General features: G+C 42.6%; 1 protein-coding gene across 7 annotated transcripts in view; it reads right to left on the minus strand.

Moving 5' to 3' along the window:
• GRIA1 (glutamate ionotropic receptor AMPA type subunit 1) overlaps positions 1-22,863 on the minus strand; it is a 120,871-nt gene that overhangs the window by 15,621 nt on the left and 82,387 nt on the right. For all 7 annotated transcript variants that reach the window (XR_003571424.1, XM_027885619.1, XM_027885616.1 and 4 more), the window contains 5 exons: positions 22,139-22,249; positions 20,971-21,177; positions 19,485-19,855; positions 3,564-3,762; positions 2,807-3,054 (listed from right to left, as the gene is read on the minus strand). Coding sequence is in view for 6 of the 7 variants with exons in the window: in XM_027885619.1 (XP_027741420.1) it covers positions 2,807-3,054; positions 3,564-3,762; positions 19,485-19,855; positions 20,971-21,177; positions 22,139-22,249 (1,136 nt within the window). In the remaining variant the exon portion in view is untranslated. The remainder of the gene's footprint in view (positions 1-2,806; positions 3,055-3,563; positions 3,763-19,484; positions 19,856-20,970; positions 21,178-22,138; positions 22,250-22,863) is intronic.

Here is a 22,863-nt window from a genome sequence, read left to right on the forward strand (position 1 = left end):
CCTGAAAAAGAGTGGGTTTTGAACTGGGAACATTTTGTGTTTATTCACAGACCCCAGGAAAGCTGACTTCTATTTTATGGAACTTTAATTTCAATATGGCTGTTCTGAAGAACTTGTCCTCAGAGATCTCCATCACAAAGACCTCTCTATTCCTTTAGTCCAGACTCATAGGGAATTTATTGGGTTTTCTTTCCCTTGTTTTGGATAATTTGGCTTTTCCCCTTCTTTTTGGTCACTTGTCCAACAGTAGAGAAGATCTGCTGGGTGAATGAGTGTGTTTTGCAGCAGGATGACCATCTCATGTCAGGCAGGATCACATCTTGAACTTGCTGGTGTTGAAAGGTGCAATTTCTGCCCACCCATCACAGCCCTTCTCAGAGAAGGGTGCAAATGCAACTAACTTTTAACATCTGGAGGCCAAAAAATATTCAAAGCCAGATTCAACTAGGAGGAAGGAGTAAGTTATTTCAGCAGCCCAAGATACCAAACTGATGTCCCGAGGGGGAGGTTTGCACCTGTGAGGTACAATTATTTCTGGATTTTGAACCTTGTTTTCATTCATCTTTGGCAAAATCTTGGCATTGTGCTCCCATGTAGAAGTAAGAAAGCATAGGGTGAACGCTCATGTAGCATCTCTCCAGGATCCTTTCCTAACCAGCTATCCTAAATGCAGGAAAACTGGTCTAGCTACAATGCCCAGCTTCTGAAACACACTTGATCTAAGGTAGGCCTGGCTCACAAACCTCCTCCAAACCTGGCTCAGAGCTTTTACTCCGTGGATGGAAGTGAGTGAAGATGGAGACTGAGTAAGAGACAGGCTGACCGTGCTGCACAGAGGCCTCACCAACGTCACCTTGCTCAGGGCAACCTCTCACGTGCACGACCCCAGGGGGAAAACAGACACTACAGGATGACCGTAGGGAACCACTAATATTAAAACAATTAAAACAACGGGAACAAAACAAACATAATGGGACAAAAACGGACGAGAACTGTTCCAAAGAAACGCCATCGGATGGAAAATCAAGCATTCCTCCTTTGCCATTAGGCCCATAAGAAATTTGTTCTACATGCAGTCAGAATGAAAAAGAGGAAACAGAAAGAAATGTTAGGAAATTTTGGAATCATGCCTAGCAGAGGGATGTTTGGAGGTGCAAAAAATAAAGTGATGGGTGCAATTTTCTTTCTTGTGGTTTATTTTTTCTTACAAGAACAATAAATGGCTCCTTCACATGCCAAAAATTACAAGACAGGTAGAGTGTTTCTGTTTGTTTGTTTTTATAATATCAAAATTAGGATACAAGATTGATGTTTAAATAAATAAATAAATACATAGAATCAGCCCTGTATCCTAATTTCCATATTTGCAAGACTGAAAACAAACAGTGGAGAGTGTGCAACAGAAAGCATCTCTAAGCTTCATTTGGAGGACCCTGAGTCATTTCAGAGCCTGAACCACACTGGATGCAAGAACTGCCTTCTGGACCATCTGCACTGGTGGTGAAGGTTGTCGCCTGGAGGTGGTCACATCAGATTCTCTGAAGATACTGCTGGTATGGGAAGTGGTGGATCTAATGTGAGTTGACTTAAGAAATGCAGTAATCAAAATCCTTGGGCCTCATCCACTACCAGCTGATACATCTTTGATTCTCTAAGCTGACTTTGGCTTGGGAGCTGTGTGACCAGACAAATCCTTCAGCAAATGCTCATCTGGTTTCTAGTAATACAGAGATCATGGATTAGATGTCTCTGCATTGGGTTATGTTAGCAAACAAGGAGAAGGTCACACATACACTTCTGGTCAACATGTTTTCATTAATAAATAGCTCAATAAATAACTGAATCAGTTGGAACATCATTCTTATTACTTAAAGCTATAGCTCCTGAGAATTTACTAAATCCTTACAACTCACATTCCTCATGATTGTAATGTGAGGAACTTGCATGGCTGCTGCTGAAAGGAACCATACTTCTGACATGGACCACCATCCCAGTTTGTGGACTGTGGTAATCATGCTCTAAGCAGGTCAGTTTTCATGATGCACTTTGCAAGGGGGCAGCTCCTGTGCAGCAGCACGGCTGTGTGCTGTGCCTAAGCTCTGCTACTAACTCGGGTCTGTGCATTTAGGGATTTTTCTTTTTAAAGGAAGCTCTCTAAAGATATTTCACAGGTCAGCAGGCAAAGGCACGTGGCAGCTTCAGGTCTGGGCTCAGAAATGCAGTATTTGTGCCCCTTTGGACTTGCCATAAATTTTGTGCTTGCCAGGATCTGAATTGACTCAGTGAATGAAAGTGCTCATCCTCTGCAGGGCTTTTCAAAACGGTCTTCCCACCTCTTCCAAACAGCATTTCCTTTGAGGAAACACCAAAATGCGTTCCCCATGAGAACTCCCTCTGCAAGCATGGATCCAAGCCAGGGTAATCCCATACTCTGCAAAGCTGTGCAGTTCACATGGCACAGGATGAGCGTCCCCTCCGGATAATGCTCTGTGAAACCAATGGTTACACCACAGCAGCCCCCCCTGCCATCACCTCATACAGCAGACACATTCATAGCGAGTGGATCAGCCAGGATCCAGATTCCGAATGCAGGGCTTGAAGAATTAAATGCTCCCATTGCTGCTCAGTGGGAGGTGGGCATTATTCTTCCCTGCACATCACACTGAGTTTTCACACCCCTTTTCCTCCACCTCCCCCAGCTCCTTGCTCAGGCTTTCGTGATTAGCATGGCAATGGAGATTGAACTGTGTGCATACACTGATTTGCTGGGTGGTTTGGCAAAAGGAAGCAAATCCAAGCTACTTACCTCAGTGCAGACCCCTTTGGCGTTGCAATACCATAGCCTTTGGAGTCCAAGTTACCTCCCACCTTCATGGTGTCGCAGGGCTTCCGCTGCTCGATGTACTCATTCATGGTGGACTCCAAGAGGTATGCATACTTCCCTTTGGACTTCCTCACCCGGATCATCCCCTCTTCCGTCGTCCTCACAAAAACAGAGGGCTCGGCTGACTTCATGTATGTCCACATCTTCTCAAACACTGCTATTTTGGATCGCTGTGTAGGACAGCACAAACCCAACACAAGTGTTAACAGAGGTTCGAGCACCCCCCCGGGATTTCCAGCTTGGACTGAACACACACCCACATATCAGACAGACCAAGGAAGATAAAAGGGGTACACAGGATGCTAATGAACCTCCTGCCACTTCTGCACCGGCGCCCAGATCAGTCCCTCCTTTCTGCCACATATTTGTGTACAGAGGGATTTTTGTGGATCAAACTCAGGGAGAGCCAAGCTGGAAATCAGGAGACGGTTTCTTTTGGAGTTGCTCAGAGAAGCTCCTTGGTAACATGGGGAGGCACCCAGATATTCCATATTTGTGTTCACAATTACAGAATATCTTGTGTACTGAAGTCACTGCCAGTCTTCTGGCAGGTCATAACAAGATGAGGGGAAGCAAGAGAAAAAAACCAGACCTGAGCTGAGGATGAGAGAGGACAGGCCTGGAGGACTTGTCAAACAAGAGGCTAAGAAAAACGTTTGCATTAAAGTTTCCTTTTTACCCTAAAAAATTCCTTAGTGGAGCCAGCTTCCAGGGTCCCATAGGCAATTTCTGTCTGCTTGGCCAAGTCCTCTGCACTCTCAATGGGAGAAACCATCCTCTCCACGGTGAGGAAGGCAGCCAGGTTAGCTGTGTAGGAGGATATGATGATCAAGGTGAAGAACCACCAGACGCCACCAACTATGCGGCCGGAGAGAGACCTGGGCACAAAGGGGAGAGTCAAACAGGAGGAGGGTGAAAGTCCAAAAGAAGCAACTTGCTCTTGAAGGCCCATCATTTACCTGGCCGTTTACCCAAAGTCACCTTCTCCAGCCACTTCCAGGGAAGCCAAAGGTCTGTCTCAGTTCTTAATTTTACTTTTAAAAGGTGTCACGTAATTAATGGGGATAAAAAGTGCACGGTGGGAAAAAAATAGCAATAAACCAATTGAATTTGCTTTGATTTTCAATTCCTTTTAGGCTATATAATAATATCAATAATAAGACATGGATACAACTATGAGACAGTTTATCTGGGCAGGGCAATGCCCATCCACAGCAGCTCTGACAAGGTTTGTGTTGTAGCATGTGCTCCTGGCAGGAGGGAGCACCAGAGCAGACACACAGCCCAGCTGTGATCACTCAGTCAGCTCCTCCATCACCTGAAGTTTGAAAAAACAACCTCTGCATTTTTCTGTAAGACATATTGAAGCTCAGAGAGGACTTACGGTCTTAATGAATAATTTGCCTACTGACATTCTCTGTTTCGTATTCAGCAGATGGTTAGACAAGATGTTCATAATAATGCTTTAAAATCTAGGTATTTTCCATTGGCTGCAATCAAATAGCCAATTAACTGTAACCATTCAATAGCTGTAGAGGCAAATAAGTCAAGGAGGCATTAATTTATATTAGAATCTTTTAAAATAATTTTAAGAGAGGAAGATAATCTTAGAACTATGTGTAGTATTCATGCATTCTGTCTAAATTATTTAAATGCTCCTTCTCTAGATGCAGACCACTAACCCAGACAGAAGGGAACACACAATGCTGTTTAATAAAGCCAGACAGCCTGACTAAGGGGGACCTGCCTGTGAGAAACACCATTTATTTCTCCATGGGGGATCATGTCTCAGTATTGCCTTTCTGCTGATCTGAGTCATGCCACAGAAATATGATTTATCAGATGGTAACAGAGATATCCCAGTCCAGCTAAGGGCTAAAGTTATAGGTGAGATAAATGTGACCATTGTGCCTCCCATCTGCAGAGAATACTCAGCCTGCAGGACTGTCAGCACAAAAGACTTTACCTTTTGGTTTGTGTTTGGAGAGGGATTGGGGAGGGAGGCAGCTATGGATTCAACTCACACATCTTAAGATTGATGAGGAAGAGGAAAAAATTAGTCTGGATGATGTGTGCTCAGGGAAGGAAGCGCTCAGGAAAGGCACAGAGGCATTAAACAAAAGTAACCAGATAATGTCAAATACAACAATCTCTGCTGATGAAGGCCACTTTGAGCTGGCAAAATCCATTTACATGGCAAATAATCACATTCATTTCCAGCTGCAAATTATACAGCCTTTCCTTCCTGATGAAGCTGGGATATTTCTGCGACTTGTTTCAATCCCTTCAGCGCCATCAGCCGAATTCCTGCCACTAGACCCTCAGTATCCTGGTGATATTCATCACCAGCTAATCCCACAGGGGCTGCCTGCCGTCAGCTGCAGATGGCTTATGCTTCCCAGCTCTGCACCTGGCTTTTACAGCATGGAGAAGTAACTATGTGTTATTGAGACTGGGAAGTAACAGGGAGGGCTGGAGAAAGAGGGAGTGGGGGCTGTAGTTTCTTTCCCCTGGGAACCAGGTGGGACAGGATGCACCCTCTGGGCCGTGTCTGCTGCTGGTGCTGGTCATTCCTGCTCATGGCATGAGATGCTGTGAGAAGGGGAGTGCTCACTCTCATAGGCTGTGGAGGAAAGGCAAGGAGATCAGCACCTTGCTAGGTCTGCCAGCATGGCTGGGGCTTCGTGGGTACGACGTTTTGTTGCAGGCTCTGCTAGTGGGCAATGTTTGCCCTCACTGCTGGGTTGACTTAAGCTAGAAGCTGTGATTCAGAACTGCTGTAAACACACAGCAAACATTCAGCACATGGGCTCTCCAGGACACGGTCCTTTGGCTCCGTGGTTGTGCAGCATTTAACGCAAGGGAGAGCCGGCCTGTGGTGAAGGCTTTGGGAGGACAGAGCAATACAATGAAGAATGTCATAATAGTCGTGATAAACATCACACAATCGGATGCGATCCCATGTGACACCCTCACGGCTCAAGAGCAGTGAACACAGGTTAAACAGAACAAGTTGGATTTCTCTGGCTAATCATATCATCTGTTTAGATTCTGAGCCAATGCCTGTTACTGCTTACCATGGCAAGTTCTTGGAAAGGCAATATCCATTATCATCTTGTTCTGCTACTTCTGTGGACCAAGCAGGACAACAGCAGTGCCTCCACCAGGGGAAACATTTGAAAAAGTGCCTTTGTAATTTAGGAGATAACGTCCCATTTCTAGAAGTGTCTTCAATACTAGGGAGCTAAAAGCCTGGCCAAAAAATAGTGGGACTTGGAATTATGTTAATGCTCTAATAAGAGCAATCACAGAGGAGTAGGGAGACGTCATACTTGTAAGTCACTTTGAGGTTTTCAAAATCTCACTCTGGAGTTAGGTAACAGAAAATGACCTTCCTACTGACTAAGAAATGTTCTGAATCTTGAGATCCAGCTCAAGTTATTTTCTCTTTGCTAATGGGCAGTATGGAGTTTAAATTCTCCTACATGAATTTAAGTGTCCCTACACCTGTTCAAGCATAACCTGAAAGCAATCAGCTCTCTGCTAACGAGTTAGTAACTCAGTCCTCTGCAGAGCTAAGGTGAGGTGGAGCACACTGGTTAGTACTTTCAAGATATACTAAGGTTCAGATGTTTGGATCTGTCTATTTATTCACATTCATTATCACAGTAATACTTGCAAATAGCAGGATCTAAAAAAAAAAAATCGGGCTAAAATAAGCAAGGATAACAGTGAAAGAGGCTTTAATGAATGGCTAATTCTGGCATGCAGAAAGGGGTAAAATATCTAGATAGACTAGACTGCACATTTTTCAACCTGTGTTTTTCCTTCTGCACCTAGACTCTTTTTTCCTACACAACCTGAAGATATCTTGGTTTCTTCTTCTATCCCTGCCTGAGCTGTATAAAATCACACACATATCTGCACTCTTCTCCCTGACCTGGGATCCTGCCTGCCCCTCACAGAACAGTGTCAAGAACAGGATGCTTCTTTAAAACATTACCCTTGCGGGAGTAAGTAGTAAATACTCTGTCCTCATTATCCACAGTGCAACTTAAAATTAAAGCTGGCTGAGAACCAGGATTTCAACACCGTGAAAAACCCTGAAATTATAAACAAAACCTTAATATTTTCATTTGGAATTGTAAAGATAACACTCCAAATGTCCTCTAAAATTACTACTCCAAAACAGGTTGGTTTGGATCTGTCCAAGTTTTGCCTTTTTATATTACTTAAAGTTTAATTTCTGGAAGGCTAAATGGTATAATTTGGTTTCCTGCTTTCTCATTGCAAATAATTTTCTTTCGGATTTTATAATACATTAAATCCTTACCTACCACATGTATAATTTAAAAGATAATTCTGAAATGTGCTATTTTATATCTGCCTAATGAAAAAACTGCAGATGACCAAGATTAAAATAATAATTTTGATTTTCTTACTTAGGTGACTTTTTTAAAACCTTTCCTTGCAAAACCACCTGCATTTTGCCAGCAGAAAACAGAAAAGAATTGTAAGTTCCCTTTGTTCCCATGAAGAGTTTTGTTTTAATGTTTCAGCCTTAGCATTGATGGATTCTTCACAGGAAAAGAAAATCATGCAACAATAATCTAATTTCTTAAAACAAAGTGCAATCCTTGATCAAACAGTTCTCTCTTTGATCTTATCCCTCATGGAAGGTAGGAATTTGCCTCTGCTTTGCCATGTTATTAGAAGAGCACAATACATTTTTGCAAAAACATTAGCAAGACCATTAGAAACTTTACAAAGTAAACTTCATCGAAAAACTGCTCAAGCACCATCTCAGTTCTCTCCCACTTCTCCCTCCCCCCTCCCCAAATCCATTTCTTGTGGAGAATTACACCTAAACTGACAGTGTTTTAATTAGAAGTGCAAATCTGGGATTCTAAAGCCATAGTTGCTCTGGAAGGATTTCCCAGATTTGCTGTTAAATTCAAGTCTAATAAAGGCTCACTTACTCAACTGACATATTTGTCACTGAATGAATTTATGCAAAACTGTTGAAAGAAAAGCTCTTCTATGCTTGTGCTACTGATTGTGGGTCAAATCCACTTTTGGTCCTCTACCCACACAGAGCTTCTGATCTCCAGCACTACTCACTGAATTTGATACTGATCTACACAATTTCATGGCTCTATCTGAAGTCTGACTTGGTAGTGGATTAGTTGCAAACATTTTGCTCTTATTTTAAGCAAATTTTCAACATTAGACTTTGTCAGTGTAAAAAGCTTTGCTTTTACTCTGTGTCACAGACCATCTGACATAATTGGTCTCATCATTTTCCCTCCTACCTGACATTAACCCCAAGTTTGCTCAAAAAGTCTGTGAATAGTCATAGACAGAGGAAGAAACTCAGCATGGAGTTGTGGAGCTGGGAACAGCCCTGGGTGTGTCCATAACACACAGACTCTTATCCTCTTATGCTCTGCTATGCCACCGATAGTTTTGAATGAGCTGACAACTGTTTGTCACACAACTGAAATGATTATAACCCATGTTTCTCTGTCCATGCTGTATTATTAATTTTCTTGACATATTAGTTTGCTTTTACTTAATATTGAACCCTGCCTTCTGATACAAGAGTCTGGAATCCTGGCTGCAGTGCTGGGCTTTAACATGAAGTGTTAGGATAGCCCTTACAAACACAGATTTAGGAATGTTTTCTAGTGACATTCTCATTTATCTCTCCCAGTAGTACCATTCCTTCTTCATCTCTCCTCACAACTTTTTTACAGAGCTTACAGCTACATATTTTGCTTTCCTGTGGGTAGCATTAGCTATTGAGACAGGGCAAGGAAGCTGAGAGTGCAGAGGTACTGTGAGTCCCATGTTGTTTCTCTCCTTCTTTCTCTAATTCTTGTTTTTTTTTTTAAAAAAAAAAAAAGGTTAAGAAAAAGTAAAAAATTCTTAACTTTTGTATATGGGCTGGAGATCTGCCCTTTCTCATGATTTCACGCAAACCATGTCGTTCATGTGACCCCCAAAGCCAACATGCTGGAAGGAGGAAATATGGATCTCAGAATTCCTGTAGAAGGCCTTTTAAGGAGTGGCCTTGGGCTCAGTATGTAAATATTGCAACGACTGAACATGCTGGCTGCAAATATGCAGAATCTCCCAGATTCAACAGGAGGATGTGTCTCTGTGAGGCTTTAATTATAAGTCATAGTTTATTTACTGTTTCTTTCTGCCTAAGCTAATGGCCTTGGACAGCAGTATACGCTCCCTCTCCTACTGTTTCATCTCTTCTTTTGCAGAATATGTTGGCATGTTGTTGGTTTTTTTTTTTTTTCCCCCCTTCAGTTTCCCTTTAATGGGCAAAACCTCATTCTAAAATGAGTTTTCCTGCTTAGTCAGAAATGCATCATGCCACTTGTGGTTCTCCAGTCATTGGAGCTTGGATTGCTGCAGTGCTAAGTATAAGCATGACTGCATGGAGCAGCTACGTGCTGTTTTCAAGACATTCACTTAGCATTTTGACAGGCAAGAGGTACCTAACGTCCTAATCAGAGCCCTAGCATCCAAGAGCTGGGGGTTTTTTTGTTCCTTGTGAAGCCCTGCTACTTTATGGGATCCAGGGTAGCTTACTTCATCTCACTAACTCAGTTCCCAGCTGTGGGAAAGAGGATGAATTACTTTTATGAGCCTCTCCTGGGTGGGTGGCCTGAAGCATTGGCCACCAGGTGGAATGTACCTCTGATCTGCTTCTTTACCTGATTCCCCTTCCTGAGACACTCCATACCAGCAGGCAGAGGCAGCATCAAATGGGCCCAGCTGTGCAGGGGGTGATGTAATGAACTCAACAGCACTTTGCAGGTTGTGCCCTCCCGTGGCCCTCAACTGACACAGAAGGAAGCCTGTGGATACACAACCAACACAGCTCTCCTGCTCAACTAGTATGGTGATGGAGACAGTAGATGCCAAGCAAACATGGACTGACATGGGCAGAAAACCCCTTTCAACTTCAGCAGGACCCATGATATAAAAACACTCCTGCAGAGCAGAACTGCATGACTGAGGTAAGTCCTTCACTGGAGGGACCTGCCGTCCCTGCACAGCATCCCCAGCTGCTGAAATGAGATGTTTATTCCTAAAACTGCAGGATAATACACTCAACTCTTCCAGAGGGCTGCTGAAAACATTGCAAATACAGGGCTAGAATAGAGGGATGAGGTGGAACCCTCAGAAAAAAAGAAGAGTGTAGTTGAAAGGCAGAAGAGAGAGATCCAAAGAAATACGCTGTCATCCTATTAAGTGCAGGCACAGTGTGCCTCTCTGTGTTGTAAAGAGGGGAGTTTAAGGGATGAGTGTTTAGCTAGTTTTTGCTGAGAAACACGTGGTCACTTTGGGCTGCTTGGCAGCTCTGGAGAAAGGCAAAGTCATTCCTCTTCTGCAGTTTTGCCAGCTTTTGCTACAAGGAGAAAAAAAATCCCTGACTCTTGTCATGCCTTTGAGCAAAAATTTCACTGTAAAAAAGGCTCTTCACATATTTTTCTCACTCTGGTGACATTTATTTGCTTTGCTGAGAAACAACTCACAAGGTGACAAGCATAAAAATTTGTCAGAAACAGTTGCTGGAGAGTCCCAGGAGATTCATTACTCAGGAACTTCCTCAACCTCAGGTGGCCCCAAATTTAACAGCACTCATCCTTCTTCTTTTTAAACAACAACTTATTGTGCTAATGTCCTTTGCTGAGTTGCAGGATTCCATATGCTCTCCCACATCCTGTTCTTCAAAGTCTGCTTTTTTTTTTCTTCCTTTTCCCAAAGATTTAATATAGTTTGGATTATATGCTACAAGTCCTTCATTTTTCAAGATCCTCTTTAGCCATCTGCATGTGGTCATGATTTAGAGCTCCATTTCTGAGACTTCTGAGCAATGCTACAATAACCTAGTTCATACTTCCTCTTCCAGGGTGCCTTGCCTTGGTTCATTTTGCTGTGCTTTTTTGTGGTGGTTGGGGTTTTTTTTTGTTTGTTTTTGGTTTTGGTTGTTTTTTTTTTTTGTCCATTTTTTTGTCAGATTTCTCAATCTGATGAGAGAAAGGCCTTCTTCTGGGAGGAGAGTATTTTTTGCACTGGAGGATTTTCACTCTGAGCAATATTTCAAATATTCCCTTAATTTTCTCTCTCATTTCTAATTTAAAATGTGATCCCTCACCAAGCTGGATTTTGTCTGGTTTCACTTTTGAGCCTTTCTTTTTTGTACAAGGGCATACTGCATTCCTTGTAGAAGTGGTGAGGAATGAATCTGCTCTTCCCAGACAGTGTTTTCAGAAGAGCTTTATCTGCACAGGTGTGCCTGTCTTTTAACATTAAAACTCCCAAACTGTGAAGGAAAAACATGCTCAGTGTTTCTGCTGCCCCTATTTCACCTGCTAAGATCCATTTGGTGATTCTAAAATTTTTTTTAAGGCTTCAGAAGCACTGCTGAGATGAAAAGCTACCCTCTCCCTCTGTTTTCCTCTCCACAGCCAGAGATCTTGTTTCTTACTGAGAACTTCAAGAAATGGAGAGAAAATTTCTCCTATGGGAGAGCATCCCATGCACTTGGCTCCTGCAGATGGACACTCGTGGACTCTTCATCATGTCTCACGCCTACAGACAGTATAAAAGTATTTATTTTCACTGCTTTTCCCTTTCACCATATGAGGAGTCATCTCCCTCCTTTCTACTCCTCTCTTCACACATTTGCCTCCTATTACTTCTCATCAGACTGTGTTGGGAGAATTCATTAGTGTATATAACATGCTTTGAAGTTGTCCAAATAACGGTGATGTAACACTTTTGCACTTCTATAGACTCTTTTATCTGAAGATCAAAGTAGTAAGTTATGATTATCATGATTGGATTATTGCTGCTTAGCCTTTGGATCTAAGGGTAAGCAGCAACTCTTCTGGGTAGGCACTAATCAGAATTACTGCATGATTTTATTAAATAGATTGAATGCCATAAAGTGTGCTTGCTGCTTAAAGACAGGGCTGGCTGTGTACATGATCTGTGTGTCCTTCCCTGCCCTTTGAGGATAAAAATCAGGTGGTCTCTGGCTGCCACTTGGCTCCTTTGATCCATGTGAAAAGGGCAGGAAGACTAAGACACCAGCATGGAAGATTCCAGAGGCGACACCGCGCTCTGCCCTCTCCAAATCCAGACCCCATCCAAGCACACAAGGCATTTGCTCTGATTCTTAACGTGACCCACATTTTGCTTTTCCCGGTTACTCAGCTTCAGCAGCCCTTTCACAATGGATCACATAGTACCTCTGTCCTGTTTCAGCACCTGCTCACCATTTTGGGGTGTTAAAAATGGATGTTGGTCGGTGTACAAATGCATTCCTGAACTTTTCATGAAAGGGGTGTACGGTGCTTCCGCAGGACAAGTAGTTGGGATGGGATCTGGGACAAAAGCAGAGTAAGTATGATAAATCTCAAACTCCAGTGGAATAAAGGAAGAAGTCTCAGCCTCCCAGTGGAAGGTAATGAGGTTTGGGCCAGATGTGGGGATGAAACCAGCAAAGAGCAGCTGTGGAGGCTTTGTGTGTTGTGAGCCAGAACAATCTGAACTGAGGAGTTTAAAGCTTGTTTGACTGTGTATCTAGTAAGAGTGCACATGATATCTCAGTGCTGATAAAAGTGATATACAGCATATGGAAGAGTTCTTTAAGCAGGGTTTCCCTGTGAAAACATGCTCAGGGCTTCCCATCTTAGCTACAAAATTATTCTGGAGTGCAAACACTGAAGCAATGTGTGACAGGTGGCCTCACAGAGGACACCGCTTCAGGGAGGTGGAGGTCGTTCAACTCCTCACAATTCTTTGACAAAAACCCTTGGCAATCGACCTAGTCATTACAGAGACAACCAGGCACAGTCCTGACTGCAGACTCCAGGTGAGACAACTGCTCAGGAACAACTTGTTATGAAGAGGAAAGAAAATGAAAAGAGAAGGTGTGTTTCTCTTACTGACTGAAAACCAGCAAGTCAGAGTGGGGTGTAACAGGGAGTCCCTGCAGCCTCACAGGGTCTCCTGCTGGAGTCAGGGAGAAGGAAATGTCTCAAAGGCACCCCTATAAACCTTGTGGTTGCTCATGATCCTGAGCCAGTGCCCAGCATTAGAAACACAGGCAGCACATGCCATTTCCATGTCAGAGATCACAGAATCGTAGAATGTTTTGGGGTGGAAGGGATGGGCAGGGACACCTTCCACTATTCCAGGTTGCTCCAAGTGCCACCCAGCATGGCCTTAGACACTTCCAGGGATGGGGCAACTGCAACTTCTCCAGGCAACCCATGTCAGTGCCTCACCACCCTCAAAGTAAAGAGTTTCTTCCCAATATGTAATCCAAATCTACCCTCTTTTAGATGCCCTATGAGATGAAAAAAATGGGCAAAGCACTTTTCCCCCTGCTATTTTTAACTTTGTTTTCCTGGAAAAAATGTGAGAAACCTTTATTTAGACCTGAAGAAAGAAATTGCAAAAATATTTTTAGCTTAATATATCTGCTTTTGAGTGAAGTGTTTGATGATTTATTTTAAACACAGCTGGTGGAACGATTAGTGAATCTGTCACTCAATGGGGGGGGGGGGTTGTTTCAGCAAATTTCCTGCTGCCCCCCAGCAATCTCAATGCTAAAAGCCTGAAGTCAGAGCTGTGGGAGAGTGACTAGATATGCCTGATAGGGAAACCATCCTGAGGAAGTAGCTTGCAGATCAGTGGAGGAAACATTCATTACCTCTGCAGCATTTAGACATTTTCAGATGGCAGAGTGTGGAAATTCAAAATACTAATTTCTCCTTTACAGATGAAATTGCATTTTCCCAACAATACTCTGTCGGTTGGTTATTTCCTTCTTTCGAGTCCTCCATATCCTTCAGCATTTTCCCAAATGAAAAAAGAGAATAGCAAGGATGACTATTTTAAAAGAATTTCCATTTTCCCCTGGCTGCCACATTCTGGTTGCCATGGAAGTGTGCAGACTCCAAAGGGGACTGTTTAGTTAGATATTGTGCAATTTGTCAAGCTGCTCCTCTGGTGAATCACTTTCCCTGGTTAAGTGTGTTTCAGAAATAAGTATGGTCATCAGTTCCTGGTGATTTGCAAGTCCTACTGTTACCTTGTGATCTGAATTTCCTCTCCCTGGACATAATTAACTCTACCAGGCAGAGATAATTGCAATATCATTTGATACACTTTTTAAAGGAAAGAAGACTTTTCCAGAAACTGAAATCCTGAATTTTTAATATTTATTCTCAAAAGACCAGACTCAGCTCACCAGTTCAAGCAAACTGCCAAAAAAAAAAAAAAAGAAGAACCTAAGTTTTGTCCCCATAGAATCATTGAGGCTGGAAAAGCCCTCTAAGATTATCGAGTTCAATCATTAATCCAGCACTGCCAAGTTCACCGTTTAACCTTGTCCCAAGAGCCACATTCACATGCACTTTGAACCATCACTTTCAGGGATGGTGATTCCACCATTTCCCTGGGCAGCCTGTTCAAATGCCTGACCGCTGTTTCAGTGAAGAAATTTTTCCTCAGATCTTATCTGAACCTCCCCTCATGCAATTTGAGACCATTTCCAAGGCAGATGCTTCAAGTGTCAGAGAAGACGCTTACTGAAATCAAGAAGAGTCATCAAATAAACACCAAGGCTCAGCCTTCATTTCAGGAAGGAATTAAAAGCCCTTTGATTGCTAAATGCAGCTGGTTCTAATTTCTCTAATTCTAAATTTTTAGCAAAATAAGTAAGCACCCTGCAAATGTAAGTTTACAAAGGATAGGACAGAAATAATTCGCTTGAAAAAAATCCAAATCAATTCTCTCACTAAAAAAAAATAATGTTTTTTTTTTTTCTAACCAATTTCTGATTTATATCTTGCCTAAAACTGGATAAAATCTTTCAGTACTGTGAACATCCAGATGAAATTTAAAAGTGCTGCTGTCTTTCAAAATCTGTAGAGACTCGTTTAGGAAAATAAACCTCAACAATTTGTGGAGCAATTTGACTGTTATTTCCACCAGTTCTGTGGCTGAAGTCTCCTGTGACTTTATTTCAATTGATCTAAAAAGAAATGTAAATAAACAGGAAAAATAGCCAAAGAAAATGCTCAGCATTAATTACAGGTACGTAATAAATACCGTATTTGCTCTTCCACAGACAAACTGCTGCACTCAGTATAGATCAACCAGAGCACTGTTTCCATGTCACAAAATACAAATAACGATGTCCACAAGATGTCCATAAATAATAGATCGTATCTAATGACTGGATAGCAGCCAGCATTTATCTCTCTCCCTCCTGCCTCTGAGTGCATTCATTCATCATCTCTGCAGCAAACCTCCCCACACAGCTCACCCCAGCAAGGGGTCACTGCTCGGCTCGTGCCGCTGCCCCCAGGTCTGGGCTCTGCAGGCAAGTTAAGACCTGGTTAACTCTTTCTCTCAAGCCAGTGGAAGGGTGGATCCCATCTTGTGCCATGAATCCTCATGCACATTAAACAGCTCAGTGCTCAGGGCACGCTGGTGTGACCCAACCACTTCCCAGCTGTGGTATAATAATACAGTACAGTGCAATACGAGACACCTCACAGATTTTACAGAATACCCTGAGTTGGAAGGGACCCACAAGCATCACTGACTCTTAAGTGAATGGCCCATACAGGGATCAAGCTCACAGCTCTCTACCCAGCTGAGCTGACCTCAGGGTCCCCAATGACACCTTGTGCAAAGCAGCACAGAGTCTCTTCCTGCTCCTGCATCCCTGCTGATGCTCTCAAAATGTCTCCTCTCAGCCCTGGCTCTCTCCCAGACACAGGCTGTGATGAAAGCTTCATCCACCATTTCACTTCCCTGGATGGATGACCAGGGCATCTCCAGCCCTATTCTCAGTCAAAAGATTATAATGAGTGATTTCAAGCTGTGTTGTCCAGGTATTGTGAGATGATGCACTGTTGTGCCACGATATGAGTATACATTTTTCTTCTACTCACAGTATATTTTGATCTGAATTCAAAATACATGTGTTTTGTTTCTACTCAGCTGAGAGAAACTGTCTATTCTATCTCATGGTGTCTTCAAATGAAGAATAACTTCCTTTCTGGTAGACCTATTTTAACCAAATATGTTTTATTTTAGTCTAACATAAGTTTTCTGAGTCACAGGAAGAGTAACTGGATTCAATTTAATAATCTCCAATATACAAGAAGTCTCTTTTGCTCAAACCATATGAAGCTGCACATTTGGTGATAACAGAAAATAAGAATCAAGATAGGAAGCTGATGAGAAAAATATCTATTTTGCTCCCTGCCATTTCATCCTTTTCACAATAATCAAATAATTTGTTTTGCAGAAAATGATGGAGCAGATAAAATTCCAGATTCCTCATTTTGCTGCAGAGGAGTTCAGAAAGCCCAAACATTCCCTCAGTGTCCTCAAAGGCCTTGGGTCCACCCTAACTGAGGAATGACAGCAACATGCTGGATGTTAGCAAGGTCTTGCTCTGCACAGCTGCTAAACACTGAAGTTATTTTAAGCTCTGAAAACAATTTATCAAATTACAGTTCTGAAAAACGGTACAATGTGAGTCATATTTACTTCACATTTCTCTTTCTGCAGGCTCTCGCTATTGGCTGTGGGTTATTTATTAGCTCTGATGCCTGCTCTGAGAAGCTCCTTCCTGGGTCTGTATTTCACATTTAATGAGTGCTTTTGCAATTTTATGACTGTTTTCTGAAGCTGAGGTGGCACTTTGAAAAGCCTAGTGGTTTATGGCCCGTTTCAGACTCCACTGATTCCTGCCCGTTACTACGTACGTGAAACCACACACAGCTCCAGCTGCTGCTTGTCCCCCATTCTGCTCTTTGTCAGGCCATTGAAAGCTTTATGGGCATCAACAGGGACTATCTCAGGTCAAAAAGGACAAATTAATGCATGGGACTGTGCCACATCCAGCAGGGCCACTGGTCAGTGATGGTGCAGAATGTGGACCCCACACTCCAGTGGGAGATGTCCAGGAGCTCACAGCCTCCCTGGGTTGGAGCTGCGTACCTACAATGGGGTCATTCCATTTACTGCTCAGGGAGAGTGGATTCCTTGCACTCAGTCAAGTTGCAGCATCCAAAGGCACAGAACAGACCTCCACCAGCTCCAGCTGGGACTCTCCATGGCTGGTTACTGCCTGGCCTTTGTCACACTCAGCCACTCCATGCTTAGACACGAAAAAGCTTCAAGGACACCAGCTGACCTCATGCAAAGAAGCTGTGAGCAGGTAACCCACAGATACACTATCTTGGCCATCCACAGGTCATCAAATCCACAGCGTGTCTTTAAAGTCCTTGGTAGGTTGTCACCAGCATACTTAAAAGCCTGTTTAAAGTTCTGCCTCGTAAGACTGTCCTTAAGAAAGGACAACACTTTCCTTCAAAAGCAAGTTTTTGTCTCTGTGGGGGACTGAAGTTCCCTGGGGACTGGTCTGAGACTGGGGAACTCACATTTACAAGAGCAAGTTGTTGTTGCAAACCTCAGCACCCGCTGTGCTGAGTGATGTGTCTGCGGTTTTGATCTTACTTTTTTTTTTTTTGGTGATAAACACATAGTGGCACATGCACTTAAAACAAGCATGCTCTGGAAACAAAAAATACAAACCTCCAGACAAATTTCCCCTGCTCCTTTCCAGAACAAAACTGAAATAAACAACCCAAAACCTCCACAAAAACAAAATACACCAGTACACCCCTGCACTTGCTCCTTTCTGCTGGGGAGAGAATGACAGAACAGATGTATAGCAGAAGCTATTTATGTTGGTTAATACATTACTGGGGAGATGCTGAGAGATGGTAATGATAAGTTTAGAAGCAACTATATAGGAAATATATTAGAATAGAGCAGATCCCCACCTGCCCACAATGTTGTTCTACCAAGCGTTCATTTCTAAGTGATGTGTCACAGAAATCCTGCGCTGGGTTCATGTGAAAAATACATGTGAAATACGGAGCGCGCTCAGAGCCTTTCTGTACAACAACATCCTACAGAAATTCTCACTCTTCTGCTTCCTCCTTGCTTTCACATTTCACAGAAATGTCCCTCTCCACTTGCAACCATCTCGAGGAGCTGTACTTAGAGTACAGGGAGTTATAATAATTCCTGTATTTAATTTTAAAAATTTTCTCTTCATGCAAATAGTTGTAGTCAGAAAGTGCTCTTGTGTTCCATGGGAAAATATTGCTTTCAGTGAAATTGTAATTTTCATTATCAGGATGATTAAATCAACAACATTAAAATAACAATGACAGAATCACTCTCATTTCCCATTTCAAAGCAAAATAAAACACTTTGAAATGGTGATTCAAAGCATGTTATTTAGCTAGAGCAAATCTTGTTATTTGAATCAAGCCCACTGATCTTTCCCTGACGCTTTTTATTAAAGATGTTACCAAATTTGCTATTCCTCAAAGTCTCAGCTTTTCACCTCTCCACACTCCTCCTTGGATCAGAAACCGCCTACTGAAATGTCCCCCAAAGAAGATATTCTCTATTCTAAACAAGAATAGCAGTGACAAGAACAACAATGAGAATGAAAATCACAATAACCTGATCCTAAGGCACAGGGCTGTGTTACAAGACAGCAGTAAAGTTGAAATCCCCTCTGATGGGAAGACTTTCTGAATGCTCTACCTGGACTCCCACTAATCAATAAGATGATAAAACATTCATCAGAGGGGTCTGCAGGCTGTTATTTCCCTGATATCCCAAGCTCATTAATATTTGGACAAATTGGCATCTGATAGCCAACAAGGTGGTGCCTGATCTTCCCCACCATCCCCTGCTGAGCTGTGCAGGGTTATCTTCTCAACCCCTGAGATCTGATGCCACCCCATCATGCTAGAAATCAACCTCTGCCTACTGCCTTCACCCATAAGACGTGTATTTCTAATGAAACTTCCTCTGAAGAGCAGAGGGAAAAAACTCCAAAAAGGAAGGAAAAATTATGTAAAAGTAATCACAAGAGTCATATACTAAAAAGTTCCTTTAGGAACCCTTTGGGTTTTGGGTCTTACTGAACTTTCTGGCAGCAGAACTATTAACTGAAATGGGAACCAGAACGAAACTCAGTTCTTCTCTAACCTTTCTAAAGGCCAATGACAATTAAAGCCACCCAGTGTGCTCCACAGTGTTTAGCACAGATCATATAACTTTTCACTGGGCACTTACTGTACCATTTCTCCCAACTTTGCTGGAATTTTTTATCTTCCCTATAGTGTTAAAATGATCTTATTTCTATTCAACAAAATAAATGACAGACAAAAATTGTTTTCAATTAGGTGGCTTCAGAAAACTCTGTTTTTATTTCTGTAAATTCCCTCTAAAGAACTCCCCAAGATTAATTTAAATGGTATTTTTATGGTCTCAGTTTTGAGGTCCCACATTCACAGCTGTTAGATCTTTGGATCCTTTCTGAATTTGTAACTGATTCACAAAACTACACTAACCTTCATGGAGGAAGGTCAAAGAAAAACCTCTTTAGCTTCAAAGCAACAGAAAGATTAGGCCACATGAACTGGGAGAAGGTTCTCTGGGGAAGGCAACCCACCTTGGAGAAATATCACATCCTTGCTGCATGAAAGCTCCCAGGGAGAACCAGAGACTGTTGAATATCCCAAACTCATTTGTCTGGTCATTGGCAGGCTGGTCCCGTCCTTCCTCGAATTCCTCAGTGTGCCACTCGTAGGGGCTGAAGCGACTCACCAGGAAGAGGACAACGCTCACTCCAATGTAGGCAAAAACAATGCACATCCATATCTCGTAAGCCAAAGGATCCAGAAATGAAAAAACTCCCGGTTTGGACTTTTGAGGTTTTTTTATCATTATAGAGATGCCTAAGCTCATGAACGGTTTGGAAAAGTCTATAACTTCTTCTCGAACCAGCGTGATGGTTAATGGTGCCACAGCCACATCCGCCCTCTGAGAAGGAGACAGAAAAGAGATTTGCAAACTTGGGATAAAATATATCTACTAACTCCAGCTTATATTCTTTTGATCTCTGTTTAACACTGCTACCTCAGAAGAAATCAGGCAAAACCAATTGCAAGAGAAAAGTTTAAAAGGGAAAGCCTATCATATTGGGGGATTAATTCCGTTCTATCACTGCTGATTACCAGGTCTGTTTTGAAATCACAGCCATCTAACTCCTCGCGTCTGACTTATCCACTGATGTCACTGACTGATGCAGATGATTTTCCCTAAAAGAGCTTTATCATCCAGACATCAAAAGCAGCAAGGAAAGGCCAGTCTCCTGAAAAAGGATGTCAGGATGTTTACTTCCATCAGGAACTGCTTTTTGATTGCATAACTGATGCAGGAGAAGAGGAAAAACGTTCCAGCAACACTGATGCGCACTCTCCACTTATTTTGCAACCCACCTTGAAAATGGAGTGGGAAATGCATTGAAATGGCTGGTGACTGCCAGCAGGAGACAGATCACCCCTGCTCCATCAGAGTGTCACAGAGACTTGGGAGCTGATGCTCCCTACAAGCTTTCCCTTGTAGGGACAGGGAAAATTAGACCCCTCTGAGGGATGACCTAAACACCACAGATTGTGATCTACCAGACCAAACCAGCTTTGGAAGTGTAGGGTGCAGGTGTACATGTGACATGATGGAAATGAGTGGCTAGACAGAAAGTAATCTAGTCCTACTATTCACCACTCATATGCTGAGTGTTTGAAATCTTTTTCTTCTTTCATCCTGCCATTATCATGCAAATATAAAATAGAGTAGAATTTGGAGATTCTACCCATGGGAAAGTTTGACCTTTCAATACTTGTTCTTCTAAAAATGTAAAGAAAAAGGATCTTGGATCTGTTGAAAGGAAACATTTTGACATTTCCATAGGCACAAAATGTGCTGTCTCTCCCTAAATTAAAATGTTTTACTTGGGCTGATTATTTGCATTATTAGAGCTGCAGTCCTCTGGAGAGCTCAGGCTGACAAAAGGCAGGGCTCCTTCTAAACTCTAGGGTTTGGATGTGTTCCCTAGAACTAAGAGCAAAAGACAGTGGATGAGGTTGGAAACTCACCCCATAAACAAGTTCTCCCACCATGCCATTCCAAGTTTTGGTGTCAGGATCCCGGGCTCCATACTTCCCATCCCGGACAATCTCCAGCCGGTAGTGGTAGCCAACATGCTTGGCAATCTCGGCAGCGAGCTCCACACAGTAGCCTTCGTACCTCTCATTGCCTTCAAACTGGTTGGCGTTCTTCTTGAGCATCACATATGGGTCTTCCTGGCACAGAGAAGACCAATATTGAGCCACACTCCTCATCCTAGAGGTGCACAGCACGGGCTCTGACTGGAGCCCAGTGTGCAGCTTCTGGTCCCCCTCTAAAAAGCTCGAGCTTCTAGTTCCTGCACCAAAGGACACAGTCAACACACAGTGGGCGTATTCTAGAAGATACAAAGTGTGATATATATACAATGTGGCATATTCTGTTTATTCATACAGAATCTGTGTGCAGCTCCTGCGGTGATGGACCTGAGGGGAGTGGAGCAGTTGGAGGAATTTGGGAAACAAACCTTGCAGTGCAGTTCTTCAAAGGGTATTTAGTGCACCTGAGCTGTGAATTTTTAAAGGCATGTCTGCCTGTGTGGGCACAGCCAGAATCAAATCTGCTGGACAGGAGAGGGCCTTAAGTTGTTTACCTCAGTCTGGGTATTGTGTCATCTCTGCAGGCTCACAGTAAGCAATAGACAAACAAATTAGTAACATTTCTTGGTTCTGCAGGGTAAGAATATACAATGACACAAGACATGATACCATACATTATAGGGTACCTATTATTCCTTCACGATTATAGTGGAGATTTGTTTTTAAAGCAATGACTCAGCCTCTCTGCACAATACAGCTTATCCTTCCCAAAACTGCAGCCCCCATTCTGTGGACTAAACACAAAGCGCAGGTATGATGTTCCTAATTTATCTATGTTGATGCCGCTACTATCTTGTTGTAATCTTTTGTATTTTCTACACTTAAGCATGAGAGCTCTTTAATGCTTATTTAATTAGCCACAGCAATTTTCAGGTACCTTTATCGAGCCAGCAGGAAACAGTAAGTGCTATTATTATTATTGTTATTGCTATTATAAAAATGATAGAGTACAAGGGAGGGCACAGGAGTGGGAGGAGGGAGTCTGCTCATCGGGGAGATGGGGTAGAGGGAGAGCTGGGATAGAAGTCACAGCACTTACTAGGATGGTCGTGACTATGTAAGTCCTGTTCTGGAGGCTTGTGGACTCATTGCCGCTTTGAGTATCTACTGCTGTTGGAACCAACTTCTCATCTTCATTCCAGTAACCAATCTGCCCAATACAAAACCAGGATTGGCATCTCTTTGTAACATTAACTCAGATACAGTAACAGGGTCATCTAAGCAGGATCATCTCTCTTGAATGTTCACACCCAACCAGAGATCTGCTTTTCTGATTCTTGGTGTCTTTTCCAGGGGGACCAGGAAATTTCCCATCCCAACTTTGTCTCCAGACGGAAAATAATGTGCATGATATGCTACAGTAGCACAGTGTTTGTATGAATTACCTTTAGCACACTGTACTGGTGATTATTGCCATTCCCTGCCTCATCCTGGTGCTGAGAGTACACACTTAAGTATTCTCTGTGTGATTTCTGAAAATTATTCTAACAGTGAACTTGCCTGCTGCATGTGCAGGTGCTATAGGGTGATGAAACATTATCCTGCAGCTGAAAGCCTTCACAGAAATAATACTGACTCTCTGGACATCATGAGACAACAGGACTAAAAATCATGTCAAAAAAAAAAAAAAAAAAAAAAAAAAAAAAAAAAAAAAAAAAAAAAAAAAAAAAAAAAGCCCCAGCCCTGGGCCAATGTCAGAAAGTCTGGGGTTATGAATAAACTCAACAGTTGTAATGGGAAGAACTCTCATGTAAAGTTGTGCTT

Source organism: Empidonax traillii, unplaced genomic scaffold (genome assembly GCF_003031625.1).
Source record: "Empidonax traillii isolate 1590-97213 ecotype Southwest subspecies unplaced genomic scaffold, ASM303162v1 scaffold168:size1726349, whole genome shotgun sequence".
NCBI classification, from domain to species: domain Eukaryota; kingdom Metazoa; phylum Chordata; class Aves; order Passeriformes; family Tyrannidae; genus Empidonax; species Empidonax traillii.